Consider the following 13,834-nt stretch of genomic DNA (forward strand, 5'->3'; position numbering starts at 1 on the left):
AATTCTTTAATTTTCAATTGAATGAAAAACATACACAGGATCTTGAATTTTCATGATACTCACTATTCTCTCATACACAGTGGAAAAGAACTTACCTGGATCCATTGTATAGTTTCTTCTTGTAAATGTTCTCCCTTCTCTTACTCCTCTTTAATGCTTTCTTGATGATATAGAAATTCTGAGAGATGTCACAGTTTCTTTTCTTTTTCCGAGAACGTAACCTTTCTTTCTCTCTTTTCAGAAACTTAGCCTGTCAAACGTAGTCAAACTTATTTTTCCCTTTTATGATATTTAATCAATTTAATAAAATACCAAAATGCCCTTTCTGAAGTGAGAAGAGAGGGATTAATTTTAATAACTCTAAAATAATTCCTATAACTTTAATACATTATATTCTAATAATCATCACATTAGAATCTGTACATCAAAGTTATACTTTAAATTACATCAACCAATCTTAAATATTAATATAATTTAACATCCATCTCCAACTTTTCTCTCTTCGACCATTTTCTTCACTCTTTTTATGTCACTCTTCTTCACCAAGCTGTTTGGATCATTTCCATCCTCCAGAATCCCCGCCACGTCGTTCAGCAGAATCCGCTTCTCCGCCCCAAGCACTACAATAGTTCTCCAGGAACAATGTCGGCGTTAATGTTGTAGGATGCCCAGACTCGTCGGCAGCAACGAAGGTAACGACCGAGATGTGGCTGCTACGATGAAGGAGAGCAGGACTGCGGTGTCGACTCTTGCGACCTCGCCGACGAAGCCTAGATCGGCGACCTTGGGGTTGGGACGGGCGGTGAGGATGCAGCCATCGAGGCCGGAGAGACCTACGACAGTGGCCCCGACCTTGTTCATGGCGGCGCCACCATACTAGACAGTTATGGTTTTGCCGCAAAATTTCTGGAGGAAGGCGAGCGTTTCAGAGAGTATGTCGACTCGGTACTAACTTGGAGTGGTTGAGTCGGTGGCTATTTGTGGAGGTTGAATCGAGTTGGCAAGATTTAAATAGCACGGTGGTGGTGGAGGCGAGAGGAAAGGAAGGAGGGAAAATATTTGTGATGGTTTTTAGCAATTAAGAAATATTTCTTTAATTTTACATTTTTCTTTTACAATATTTTTACATTTCTTTAATTGGTATAAAAAAATATTTTTACACCTATTTTTAATATAACTGGTGTAAAATTTTTGTCATTTATTACAATTTTACCATGTATAATTTTTTATACCTATTTTAAATATAATAGGTATAAAAAGACTTAATTTATTTACGATATTACCACCGCGTGTCTTTTTACATGATGGATTTCAACAGGTATAAAAAATCGTTATAAAAAGTGGATTTTGTACTAGTGGGAGAGTGTTAAGACTTTGGTAAGTGTATCGAATCGTATCAAATAATAATAAATGGTAAGACCAAGTATCGTTTTTCAAGAGACTTACGACTCTAGACTTAAAACCCGATGTCTCGGCGAATAAAGCCTATCCTTAATTATTAGTTTACAATGTCTTGTCTCCATAATAATTAATTTTGCATTACGAACAGAAGCTTAAGACAACCAAGCGACCATGCGTTCTATCCCTATGTCTAGGCAATAGTTCCCATGGGAGAAATTCTCCACTTCTAGGTTTCTCCGTATGTGTCCATATCAAAGAAAACCGATAATCATGCCATGAATGAGTTAAACATAACAAGCATAGAGCAAAGGAGAATAACCCTCAAAATTAATGAAAGAAGCATAAATAAATTGGAATCAATCAAATACATGAGAGTTTAGAGGTTACATCTTCCCCAACAACAAATTGAATTTAGTTCCCCCTTATCATGGAGAAACTAGATGAAAAATGGAATGAGAATGAAAGATAAACCCTAAAAACCGAAAAGGAGAGCTTCTGCATCGAATTCTGCCTTTAGAGAGCTGAGAGAGTATAAGTTTGCGTCCGTTCTGTCAAAAGATACTCCGTCTAAGACGTCCAAGTCCTTATATACAGTTGAATTAGATCATGAGCCAACATCGTCAGCGCTTAGTGCCCCACTTAGGGTGCCTAGGCGAGCTTGCGAGAGAAATAAAGCTCAACGCCCCAAGAAGGGCGCCCAAGCATGGCACGGTTCTCAAGAACTGGTGCTTAGCGTCTCGTAAAGGGCGCTCAGGCGTCCTGCGACTTCTGCAACCTTCTCTTCTGGTGCTCTTTCTGTCCTTTCTAAGTTCCAACTCCTTGATATTTTAATCCTCTTCAAATTCATTCAAGTTTCCTACAAAATCAAGGGAATTTAGTGATAAAATCCTTAAGTATACCTTAAACTCTCTTATTCACACAAATAAGCTGAAAACATGAGTTCAAGCAAGCTTCTAAGTCAAAAAGAGTTGTTTTAATATCAAAATCAAAAAGTTTGGAATTTAAATTTATATGAAAGTTCTTGTGTGCTAGAAATGTAAGAGGAGAGGAAGAGTGAAGCGAGAATGAAGAAAAAAATAGATATAAAAAGAAAGATGTGTGCACTTACACACGAAAAAAGTTGTTTTCAAAGGAATCTTTGACCATTGCTTTTCTTTGTTTTATTAAATATTAAATAGTTTTAAATAGGGGTGATTTGGGAATTGTTTAAAAATTTGGATGTGTAGGATGAAGGGGTTGCAGGTGCAGGGTGAAACCCCCGAAGCTAAGAGGTATTTGGGACCCAAGTGCACACAATAAAAAGCCCATAAATATAAAGTATATATAACACATCTTTTGAGGTATGCTAATAACTTTTATTAATTATTGTATTTATTGTTTATCGAAACATTAAGATGAATTGAATGCAGACACAATCGCTTACCTAATTCAAGAAAAACAAGTACTCAAGATAAGGACAGGTACCCTAGAGATTGAAGGTTGTAAGTGTTTGAAGTGTCAAATCTTTGCAGGATACACACCCGGTTATGTAAGAACGAAAAAAAACACGTATTGACATGTGACATATCTTTAATGTCATTGATATAGTATTAACAAACTATCAATTTTTCAAAAATCGAAACCTAATAGAAAAAAAAGAAATAATTAAATGAACCATTTGAAATTTTCTCACAAAATGGAAACCAAAATATATTTAAATTTATTTCTTTTATTACAAGTAGTTTGGATGCGATGATCAATTTATGTCTAGTTTAAGTGATTGTGGATCATAAAATTGTATTGTAGAATTGGATTTAAGAATGTTGTAATTTTTTATAGTTATTGCGTTTCTTTTTTAATCGCTATTATGACATGAGGAAATGAACCTATAAGTAGGAATGAGGCTAGATGATAGGTGTGGGTTTAAGAGGAAGACTTCAATAGTTGCTTGACGTATAAATGTATCTTACATAGTGTAGTAATAGTCTTGATTTTAGTGTCAAGTTGTTTAACACTGACTTCTTATGAAAGACTAACTGAAGAGTCTATAATATATGTTTATATTTATATGGTTTATGCTTTTTTTGACCATAATTATTTAATATCTGAAATATATGAACTTTAAATATGAAATTACTCTCAGTTGTTAAAGATGGTTACGTGGATTTGGTTTTTCAAAATAGAAGGTGGTAAGAAAATCACAAAAAATTATAAAAAAAAATGCATAACAAAGCTATAGAAAATCTATTTGATGCCATCTATGAGAAGAAAAGGCTATTTTGAATGATCAAATGTCTAAGTGAAACACTAATACGGTTTTAGTTACATACATTTATATTTATTTGATATAGGTTAAACCCCTTTAGTTGTCCCTATTTTTGTGAGTTTTTCCCAGTTCGATCCCCGTTTTATTAGAATCCCTAATTGAGTCCTAAAGAATGCTAATTTGAGTCAATTGAGCCCCTACCGTTAAATTAGCTTAACAGGGTTTAAGGATAGAAGTTGATGAAGGTCATGTTGAGGCTGAGAGGATACAAGTTGAGATAGGTGATGGTGAGGCTAAGAGGATAGAAGCACATGATGGTGAGGGTGATAGGTTAGAAGTACAAGATGGTGAGGGTGATAGGTTAAAAGTAGAATACTTGGAGGATATAGAAGTAGAAGTCCGTGATTGGAGTACATCACATGATGATGATTATGGTGAGGTGAATAGTAAAGATGTGTTAGTAAACATAAATGTTCAGTGTGACTTCAGTGAAAGTTCTGGTAATATGGTGGTTGAGGTTGAATCTGTTTTACTTGGGTCTGAGTCAGATATGGAAGAAGATGAGATTAGTGATGCCAGTTTGTTCAATGATGAATGACAATTTGAGGACTTAACTTCTCCTGACATAAGTGATGAAGAAAGTGATGGTGAAGAGGGTTATGGGAAAGTTTGCTACATTTAGTATGCCAAAAAATATGCTTGATTTCAACTGGGAAGTGAGAACATATTTTGTGCATAAAGAAGACATCTTGGATGCCATCAAAAGTTATGTAGTAGAGAATGGAAAAAATATTAAATTTGTTAAAAATGATAAAGAAAGAATTAAGGTTAAATGTTTGGGATCAAAAGGAGAATGTTTGTGGGTGACATATTTTGGTTTCATAGATGCAGTAAAATCATGGCAACTGAGGACTATGGTTGACAAGCATACATGCAGTAGGGAACACAAGTTGTGCCTATTCAATGCAAAATGGCTTAGTAAAAAATTGGAAAAAATAATCAGAGAGAATCCTAATGTAAAGGGAGTTGATATTAGAGATAAAATTAGTAGGAAATGGAAGATAACAATACATAAGAATATGGCTTACGGGGCCAAAGCCTATGCATCAGACGAAGTGGAAGGGTCCTTCAGTATGAAATATAATAGAATTTATGATTATGCTCATGAGCTTTTAACAAGAAACCCAGGGTCCACAATCAAGGTCAAAGTTGAGGAAAATGATGGAAAACCAATATTCAAGAGGTTTTACGCATGCCTAAAGGCATGCAAAGATAGCTTTGTCTCATACAGGCCCATCATTGGCCTTGATGGAGCCTTTTTGAAAGGCAGACATTATGGTGAGCTGTTAATTGTTGTTGCTCGAGATGCAAACCAAATGTTGCCACTCGCATATGTCATCGTAGAGGTCGAGAACAAGGAGACTTGGACATGGTTTATGGAGCTACTCATTGAAGACCTAGGTGGACCTGAGGTGTGTTCTTCACTTACATTGATATCAGATCAGCAGAAGGTAAATTGCATTATATTCATTGTATTTTATCTTATACAAATGATTTTAAATCAATATTAGCTAACTTATTGCTCACTCATTCACAAGGTCTGTTACAACCTGTACAAGATGTTGTTCCTAGAGTTGCACACAGATTTTGTGTAAGCCATTTATACGCCAACTTCAGGAAGAAATTCCCTGGAAAGAATCTTAAGAAGCTTATGTTGAGGGCAGCTACAACAACCTACCCAGAGAAATGGGAGAAGGAGATGAAAAGTATCAAAGAGGTGAACCAAGGCGCTTTTCGGTACTTGATAGCTATTCCTCCAAGGTTTGCCACTCTTAGTTTACATATCTTTTACTTTCTGATTATTTTACATAGTCATTGTATGACATACATCTTCATTGAAGGTTTTGGTACAAATCAAGGTTAACAAGAACAACATAATGTGATACCTTGGTAAAAAACATGTCAGAAACCTTTAATAGTGTTTTGGCACTAGTGCAGTAAAGGTAAATGACAGTGGTTATTTTTTCTTATATGCAGCGTTCCCGCAACCGAAGTATATATACAAGCGAGGCAAAAGGTCTGCCACTTTTTGCCTCGGTTCAGAACTGAGGCAAAAAGATGTATGCTTTTGCCTCGGCTCAAATGCAACCGAGGCAATATAGGGTGTTCCTCTTTTTAGTTTTTTTTAGTTGTTGGGTCTTATGCCTCGGTTTAGAGTTGAACCGAGACAGTAGAAGGGTTTTTTTTTTTAATTTACACCAACACGTTAAGAAAACATCAATGAGCATGCACTCTTATGAGTATGTTCTGTGGAAATATTCTAATAGTTTTTAATGTTTTGTTAAATCTAGAGTATGAATTTTACTTATATTAAAAAAACAAGGTAGGAAGAAAAATGACCGTGAATTATCCATACTCTATGAGAATAAAGACTCAATAGTTCTAAAATGCTAAGAAAGAGGAAGCTAGCCAATGCATTACTCTTGATAATTTAGGTAGAAGACGTAGAATTATAGTGGAAAAGGGAAAAAGAGACTATGACTACATTTTTATAAACAAAATTAAACGGATGGATAAACTAACTATACTAAGCGCTCGATGCAATTTTTTGGCTGGAATTGGAAGGCTATGTATTTCGGGCTTGCATTTTCCAGCTTTTTTGCCCTTTCTGCAAACTTGCTAGAATTGCAATCAAACAACAACCAATTATCAATTGCTCTTTGGTAACCTAAAACAATAACGAGACAAAAAATGAAATAAACATGAGAAATTTTTTGTTAAAGGTGTGTGGTCTTCGACATTTGACAATAACTAGCTTTGTCAACTAGAGCTGCTTTATTCTCATTCAAAAAATAGTGAGATGATGCAATTTTGAACTTCACCTGTTAAAGAGAGAAAAAGAAAAACACTATATAAAAACCTGAACTTGCAAAACCTTACAAGTTAACATCAAATCAACCCCAACCATCATCGACCAAGGAAACGCTAACACCAATTTACCACATCCTCATTGATTACTGATCCATTGCAAGAATTTGGAGATGAACATCGGTTCAACGTTACTGAACCTCGAGAAGTCATGTTCTGTTTTGGAATCATCTTGTAGTATTGCAATGCTTGTTTATAGGTGTGTTGTCCATCAAGAAAAGAGATTAAAAAAAGAATGACGAGAGAGTCATCACCTCTCCACCCAAAAGAACAACTTTTGAAGTACCCATTAAACTATTAAACTAAAGTTCTGAAATAACAGAATCACAAATATGCAATTGTTTTCAACTGCATAACCAAAATGGAGAAAAAGTTAGCACAATCTCTTATAATGGCTTACGATACTCCCTTTCACGAAAAAAACAATCACCAAGTAGCATGTGAACAAATTAATAAATAAATAATTAAAAACCCAACCTACAAGCTTCAACGAGCTCCTTAGATTTAAAATTACAAAACATGATAATGATTTTTCTTTAACTGAAAATTTTCAGACCAAGCTCTCAGTTTTGAGGTGTGGGACAAATTCAGCTGCCGTAGGCCCCGATAAAGATTCACCTCCACCTCCTACCCCCGCCACCCCGACGAAGATTCACCTCCATCTCCACCTCTTGGAACGCCTTGCCCTCCTCGATCCCAACAACAACAACAGCCCCGCCACTACCCGCAAACCTTCATCCACCGCCGTCGACGCTCTTAAAGCCCTCTTTCGCGGACCCGCCCACCCGAAGCTATGCCGCACAAAGTCCCTTTCCACCTCCTTAGAAACCCAGGGCAAATCCTGCGACGTCCACATCCGCATCACCCTCTCCAACCTTTTCCACCAATACCTCAAGCCCCAAAATGACAAACCCCTATAACTAAACAATATTCGCCCACGAGAAACTCCGACGTTGCATCACCACTAGAAAGTCAGAATGCGAACCAGATCCGCCATCCTTTGGCGACAGCGAGGGAGGAGGAGAAGAACTCATCGTCGTGGCCAATGGGCTTGGCGATGACAGTAGACAGGCCGCCTGTAAGACCCTTGTAAACTCAAATTTTACCAAGTTGTAAAGATTTCAAGTTATAGTGTAAAATATAGTGTTGTCAACTTTGACATGGTTTACTATTTTACTTATAACTTTTTGTAAATTTAAGATTTTGGGTCGATTATTTTTCCATTAGAAAATATACTCAAATAGCTTCGATTCGAGTACTCATACGCCTATTTTAAACTTCAAGAAGGGGTTCAACCAGACTATCGAAGTTGTGTTCGTTGAGAAGCTAGGGGATGGCGCTCCAATGCCCCATCTCAAGGGCGTCCAAGCGCGCGAAGATAAATCCAGTTGCGCCTCAGTGCCCTTTCTAAGGGGCGCCCCAGCACGAGTGGTGTTTGACTTTACGTTTTAGATCTAAAACACGTGGGACTTGCGTGGAAAGTTGGGTAATTTGTTCTAGATCCAACATTTCGGTCCCTTGGGTTAGAAAGGAGCATGGGTGACCCTCCTTTTCAGTTTTGAGTGAATTTTTTTTGTGTAGAGGGACCATGGTTGTCCCTTGAGCAGTTTGACTTAAGAGAGGGGATGGGGTTCTGCACTCTGGCGTGAGGTGCTGAGTGTCAGAGGAGCGATTGATCCGTAAGAGAGTGTTTTAGAGGTCCTTGGGGCAAGGTGTTATCCAGATTTGTGGTGAAAGATTCAAGGTGTTCCAAGGAGGTCTTTAAGAGGTAAGGGGAGCTAACTCAACTTGATTTCTAGAATTTCTTTGGATGTGAGTATGAGTCCAGTTGCCTTATTTTGAATTGGGGAGCTGTATTGAAATTGATTTTGGTCAAGTGGGTAGTATAATTTTAGGAAAATGATTCAAGTGGGTTGTTACCATGGTTTTGATCTATAAAATTTTGGTATGAACTTTATGATGCAAAATTGTTAAATATATGATGGATTGATGCTGGATGTTCGTTCTAGCATGTTGATCTATATGTATATGAAGTTTTTGGTGGATTTGGAGGTGAAATGAGATGGAAAACATGATAGTTTAGCTCACTTTTTCATCAAGTGCGAAAGTGGTTTGTTTTGGATGATTGATGAAATTTGAATGGATAAATTGATGATTATGGAAAGAGTGGTGTGGTGTGAATGACTAATTTATTGAAACCCAATATAAAGTGGAATGGTATTGTTTTGATGGTGTTTTGAGTTGATTTTTGAGATAAAAGTTATGGGGGTTTAAGAATTGACTTAATAAAGTATTGGTTTTAAGTGAGAATCGGAAATGAGTATCAATTGGTTGGATATTTAATGACTTATTTATGATGGAAGATAGCTAATATGTGGTGAAGGATGAATTGGTAGTTGTCATAGTGTGTTTTCCATGTGGATTCAAAGGTATTTTAGGGGTATTGATAGGTGCAAACCTAAAGAATATAAATCTGATATAAACCTGACATTTTAAGCTTGATGTTGAGTGATTCAAAACTGGTTTGAACGTTGAAAATGGTAGAAAAATGAAGTTAGGTTCTTTGGTAGTTGATATGTTGAATTTGGATTGATTTTGGGCTAGTTTTAGGGGTTTTGACAAGTGATATTTTGAATTAGATGTTTTGGGTTGTAGGTGCTGATTTGTAATCTGTTATTGAGCCAATTAGAACTTGTTCAAGTGGTTAGTTTGCAGAAAACAAGATTCTAAGGTGTACATTTGAGTTTAGGTGTTTTTGAAGTGTCAAAAATGGCTTGCTATACCAAGTTTTAGGTTTCATGATCAATGAATGTTTGCTTCCAGTTATAAATATGTTTTCTCATCAATTCTAATGTTTAGGAAGCCACTTTGATCATTAGAATAAGTCCCAAGTGCATCAAAAGCCAAATCTGCACTTGCTATCAATTGATATGGGGCTCTAGCGCCCCCTGTTCGCGCTCTAGCGCCACTGGATGCACCTCCACATTGTAGAATTTTTTTTTGAATGTTATTGGGGTTCTTGATGTTCGTTTTGGATCTTCTCTAGGTTGTTTAAGGGGGTTTTTGACCCTTCCGGAGTTGTTGGTAACAGTCCCCAAGCTGTTTGAGTTACCTAAATATTGGTATTAAAAGGATATAAAGAAAATGTGTTGCGTATAAACTATTTTGAACTATTTGATACATCTATTGAATGTAGAAATGTTGTATAATCTATGTGAGATTGTAAAATGATATAAGAATGAGGTTTGGATGGTTAAGTCTTGTTGAAATCACGGTTCGTTATGATTTGATTATGAGTTTCGTGATGTATGAAGAACTTGAATTGTTTATGATTTGGTATCGTGATGATTATGTGACGAGGATATGATATGTGTGTTATGGTATGGTTGGATTAGTATTGTTTGGATTATTGGATATGTGTATTTTGGCTGGATGGTGTCACTGAACGAGTGGTGGATAGTAAGCGTTGCGGTTGCTGGTCCGGGGAAGTTCTAGGAGAGTGATGGGAAGCAACCCTACACACAGGTGATGTGTGTAACCGCCCGGGGAATCTCTTGACATTTATGTAAGAGTGATGGGGGTGACGTGGGGTACTAGTTCGATGAAGCTCGTACATAATTAAATTGGTGTTGTGCGTGCTGGCCTAGGGAATCTCTTTAGGTAGAGTGATGAGGGGTATACTTGTACTTGTCCGGGGAAGCTCTTAATTAGAGTGATGGAGGGTGACTGGTGTACTTGCTCGGGGAATCTCCCTATAGAGTGATGGGAAGCAGCACTACACATTAGGGTAATGTGTAACGGCCCGGGGAAGCTCTGAAAAGAGTGATGGGAGTGACGCTAGTACATATTTGTGTATGTATTTTGATTGATCTGTAATATTGGTGGATGTAGTCTGATTTATTTTGTAATACATGTTGGTGTATGCATTCTAATTTGATATTTTGATACATATTGGGATATGCATATGGTTGAAGCATAATTCGTACTCGGGTATATAGTTCGATCTGGTTAAGGTGTGGATGATAGCATGTTATTATGAGTATGTTATGATGTATAAGAATTGTATTTTGTTAGCTCACCCTTGCTTGTTTGTGCATGTGAATGCGATGATCGTATAATGTGTGATGTTATACGGGAGCAGATGTTATTGCAGATGTGATGGCTGATGTTTCTGAACATGCATAAAGGATGAAAGAGAGATGGGATATATGACTGGGAATGTATTTGTTATATTATTCGATCCTGACTATTTAAACGTTTTATTTTCGGAATAATCGGTTTGTAATAAATATCGTACTATATTTTTCCGTTGAGGTTGAATATTAAAATTTGAATTTTTACTTATGTGTTTTACGAAAAAAATTAGTCGGTGTACTCATGTGACAGTTGTGTGTTTTTTAGATTTGAATTTTTACTTATGTGTTTTATTCGAAAATTTTTTTACTTATGTGTTTTACACCGCCATCCGTGACAGTTGTGCTTCGTGAAGATGACCATGGAAGATGAAAAAGGGGAAATAATCGATGAAGGAAGTTCCAATCGGTGGAAAATGAAGAAAGAAGTAATTAATCAGTGAAATCAGTGGAGGAAGACATTTAATCGGTAGGGATGGAGATATTCAATGGTTCAAACGACCAAAATGGGAAGAAATTGGAAGAGATGAAGAATATGGTTTGCACGAAGACATATCTCGAGAAAGCGTGAATGAAGATGTGGGAGAAAAGTCTCAAGAGATATGGAAGAGACCTATATGCCTCGGTTAGAAGGCAAACCGAAACATAAATGCCTAATGACATCGGTTCGTAGAAGACCGAAGTAGTAGGGCTTTGTCACAAAGGATTTTATGCTTCGGTTTCGTAAATAACCGAGGCAGTAGAGTGCATAGGCTTCGGTTCCCACTGAACCGAGGCGTATAAGTTCACCTTAATTACAAAAATGCCACCGCATTTTAATATGCTTCAGTTTTGTGAAAATCGAGGTGTATTAGGTGTGTTAAAAGACTATTTTTTTACTAGTGTGGTTCAAACGAGGACAAAACCAATTATTAAAATGTTGGAGAAAATCAGACTTTACATGATGAAGAGATGGGCCACTAATAGGTCAAGGGCAAGGTCATTTAAGTCATCAATTTGTCCAAAAATACTCAGTAGACTACAAAAGAAGGCACTACTAACAAAGAATTGGATTCCTAGGTATCCAAGAATTATGAGATATGTATATCTTTCTTTATGTTATCACATGTATCCAATAACTAATGTTAGCTTATGTTCATAGCTGGTCTGCACAAAGGCTATTTGAAGTCAGACATGTGTCCCAAAGTGGGGACAAGTTTGTGGTGAATATAGATCAATATTCATGCTCCTGCAGGAAATGGAGCATCAATAGAATACCTTGTGTTCATGCATTGGTAGCAATGAGGTTTCTCAAATAGATGCAGAGTACATACCTATATGCTTTCAAAAGTCAACGTATGAAGAAATTTACTCCTCTATTATCTATTCTGTTAATGGAAACAACCTCTCGGAGGTAACCCAATATCTAGATGTCATGCCTCCATAAAAACAGAAAGATGACTGGTCGTCCTAAGAAGAAAAGAAGGTTAGAGCAATGAGAGTTGAAGAAAACTAGCACCAGAATGTCTAAAGGGGGATTACTGAACGGATCAGTAGTGCAAAAACAACATATAACATCACACGTTCAACGTCCAACCAGTGAACAACCAACATTAAAAATGACCAGTGACAATTTTGTAAATAAATGCAATTGTAGAACGTTGAAACTCCATTCAATTCGACGTCTATGATAGTAATTATTTAAACCAGTACGTCATTCTCTTTCTTCTTTCTTTTAAACCACCAATAGTACGTCGAATTTTCTAGGGGTTCGATGTAATATTTGTCAGTCAAAAGCCAAAGAGTCACCCTTTTTAATTCTTTTTTCTTTTAAACAACAAATAATACATCGAATTTTGTAAGGGCTTCGACATATTATTTGTCAGCTAGAAGCCAAAAAGTAACACATTTTTAATTCTTTTTTTCTTCTTTCTTTTAAACCACATATAACACATAATATTTGTCAGCCAAAAGTTTCCCCTTTTTAATTTGAGATTGAAAATCCATTCACTTTATCTTAGCGCGCGAGACCCTCTTCTCTTCTCAAACTCTTATCGAACTAAGTTTGACGACCATCACATGTAATATTTCTTTCATTTCATACAAATGCATGTTAATTAACTACTTTATGTATAATTTTCGTTTGTTTGGACCGATTATTTTCGTGTTCTTGTCCTTAATATGCGCATTCTGCTTTCTCTCTCACTGGTGGAAACACTTTTTTCCGACGAACCCACCTTTTGAAGGTTAGTTTTCGTTTTCATTTTCGTTTTCGTTTTGAAGAACTTATTTGTTGAACTTGTTTATTGTTGTTTTTTGTTGAACTTGTTTGTTGTTGTTATTTGATTGAACTTGTTTGTTGTTGTTGTTGTTTGATTGAACCTGTTTGTTGTTTTTTATTGTTGTTTGTTGTTGATTCTATACTACACGTTCATAGTTAATGCTTTATAAAATACCAAAAATTGAAATTTGTTGTTTATCTACTTTTCAGGTCTTGTAGAGTTGTAGAAAAGGATTACAATTAATTAAAAGAGACAAAAAAATTGCTTAACGTCAAATTTAAAAATTCGACGCGTCTCCTGATATGACGTCGACTTCGAATTCGACGTGAAAGACCAAAAAACAACGATATTATATGATATTTTTGTACTAGTGGATGTACCATGTGTAGGGAACTGAGTCACAACAGAAAACGCTTCCCCAAGAGAAACGAAGTGCAGCAACAGGGAGAAGAACCCAGTTCGTTGCCAAAGGGTCAACCACATGGAGAAGAACCACTTCATAGTTGAAGAATGTTTTATGTTTTATGAAAGGAAATGTAATAGATCAAAGTTTCATGTAATACATTAGAGACATGTTTTATAAACAATGTTTAATGTCTAAGTATCCTATATATTGGTATTTGTATGAGCAATGGATGACTAATTTTTGGTATTAATATACAATATCTTAGGACATGTTGTATAATCCCATCTTCATCCTATTCTTGTCAGAAGTTATCTGGTATTTATATAGAGTTTTCAATTCTTACTAGATAATTTTGTTCAACTCTTCAGTTTGACATTCGTAGTTTCTTGATTGAAACTAGATTGAAACTTTATTATTTATCTTGATTATTCCCTTAGTCCATGCATTGTGTATGTTTGTA

The 13,834-nt window shown here is 36.2% G+C and overlaps 1 protein-coding gene and 1 pseudogene across 1 annotated transcript; one reads left to right on the plus strand and one right to left on the minus strand.

Moving 5' to 3' along the window:
- Nucleotides 1–474: 474 nt before the first annotated feature.
- On the minus strand, nt 475–861 carry LOC148202199 (acetylglutamate kinase, chloroplastic pseudogene; annotated as a pseudogene).
- A 3,864-nt stretch (nt 862–4,725) lies between these two features.
- LOC148202200 (uncharacterized) lies at nt 4,726–5,301 on the plus strand. Its single transcript, XM_088109283.1, has 2 exons — nt 4,726–5,157; nt 5,245–5,301. Exons 1-2 carry the CDS (start codon nt 4,726–4,728, stop codon nt 5,299–5,301), a joined length of 489 nt encoding a protein of 162 aa, XP_087965409.1.
- Nucleotides 5,302–13,834: the final 8,533 nt, after the last annotated feature.

The sequence above is a fragment of the Vigna umbellata genome, chromosome 3 (assembly GCF_029865625.1).
Source record: "Vigna umbellata cultivar VRB3 chromosome 3, Vumbellata_1.0, whole genome shotgun sequence".
NCBI lineage: Eukaryota > Viridiplantae > Streptophyta > Magnoliopsida > Fabales > Fabaceae > Vigna > Vigna umbellata.

Excerpts from the sequence above, each read along its gene's own strand:
- LOC148202200 (XM_088109283.1), top strand. The coding sequence starts at position 4,726 with ATGGCTTACGGGGCCAAAGCCTATGCATCAGACGAAGTGGAAGGGTCC. Across the intron at positions 5,158-5,244 it reads TGATATCAGATCAGCAGAAG|GTCTGTTACAACCTGTACAA; the intron begins GTAAATTGCATT and ends CTCATTCACAAG.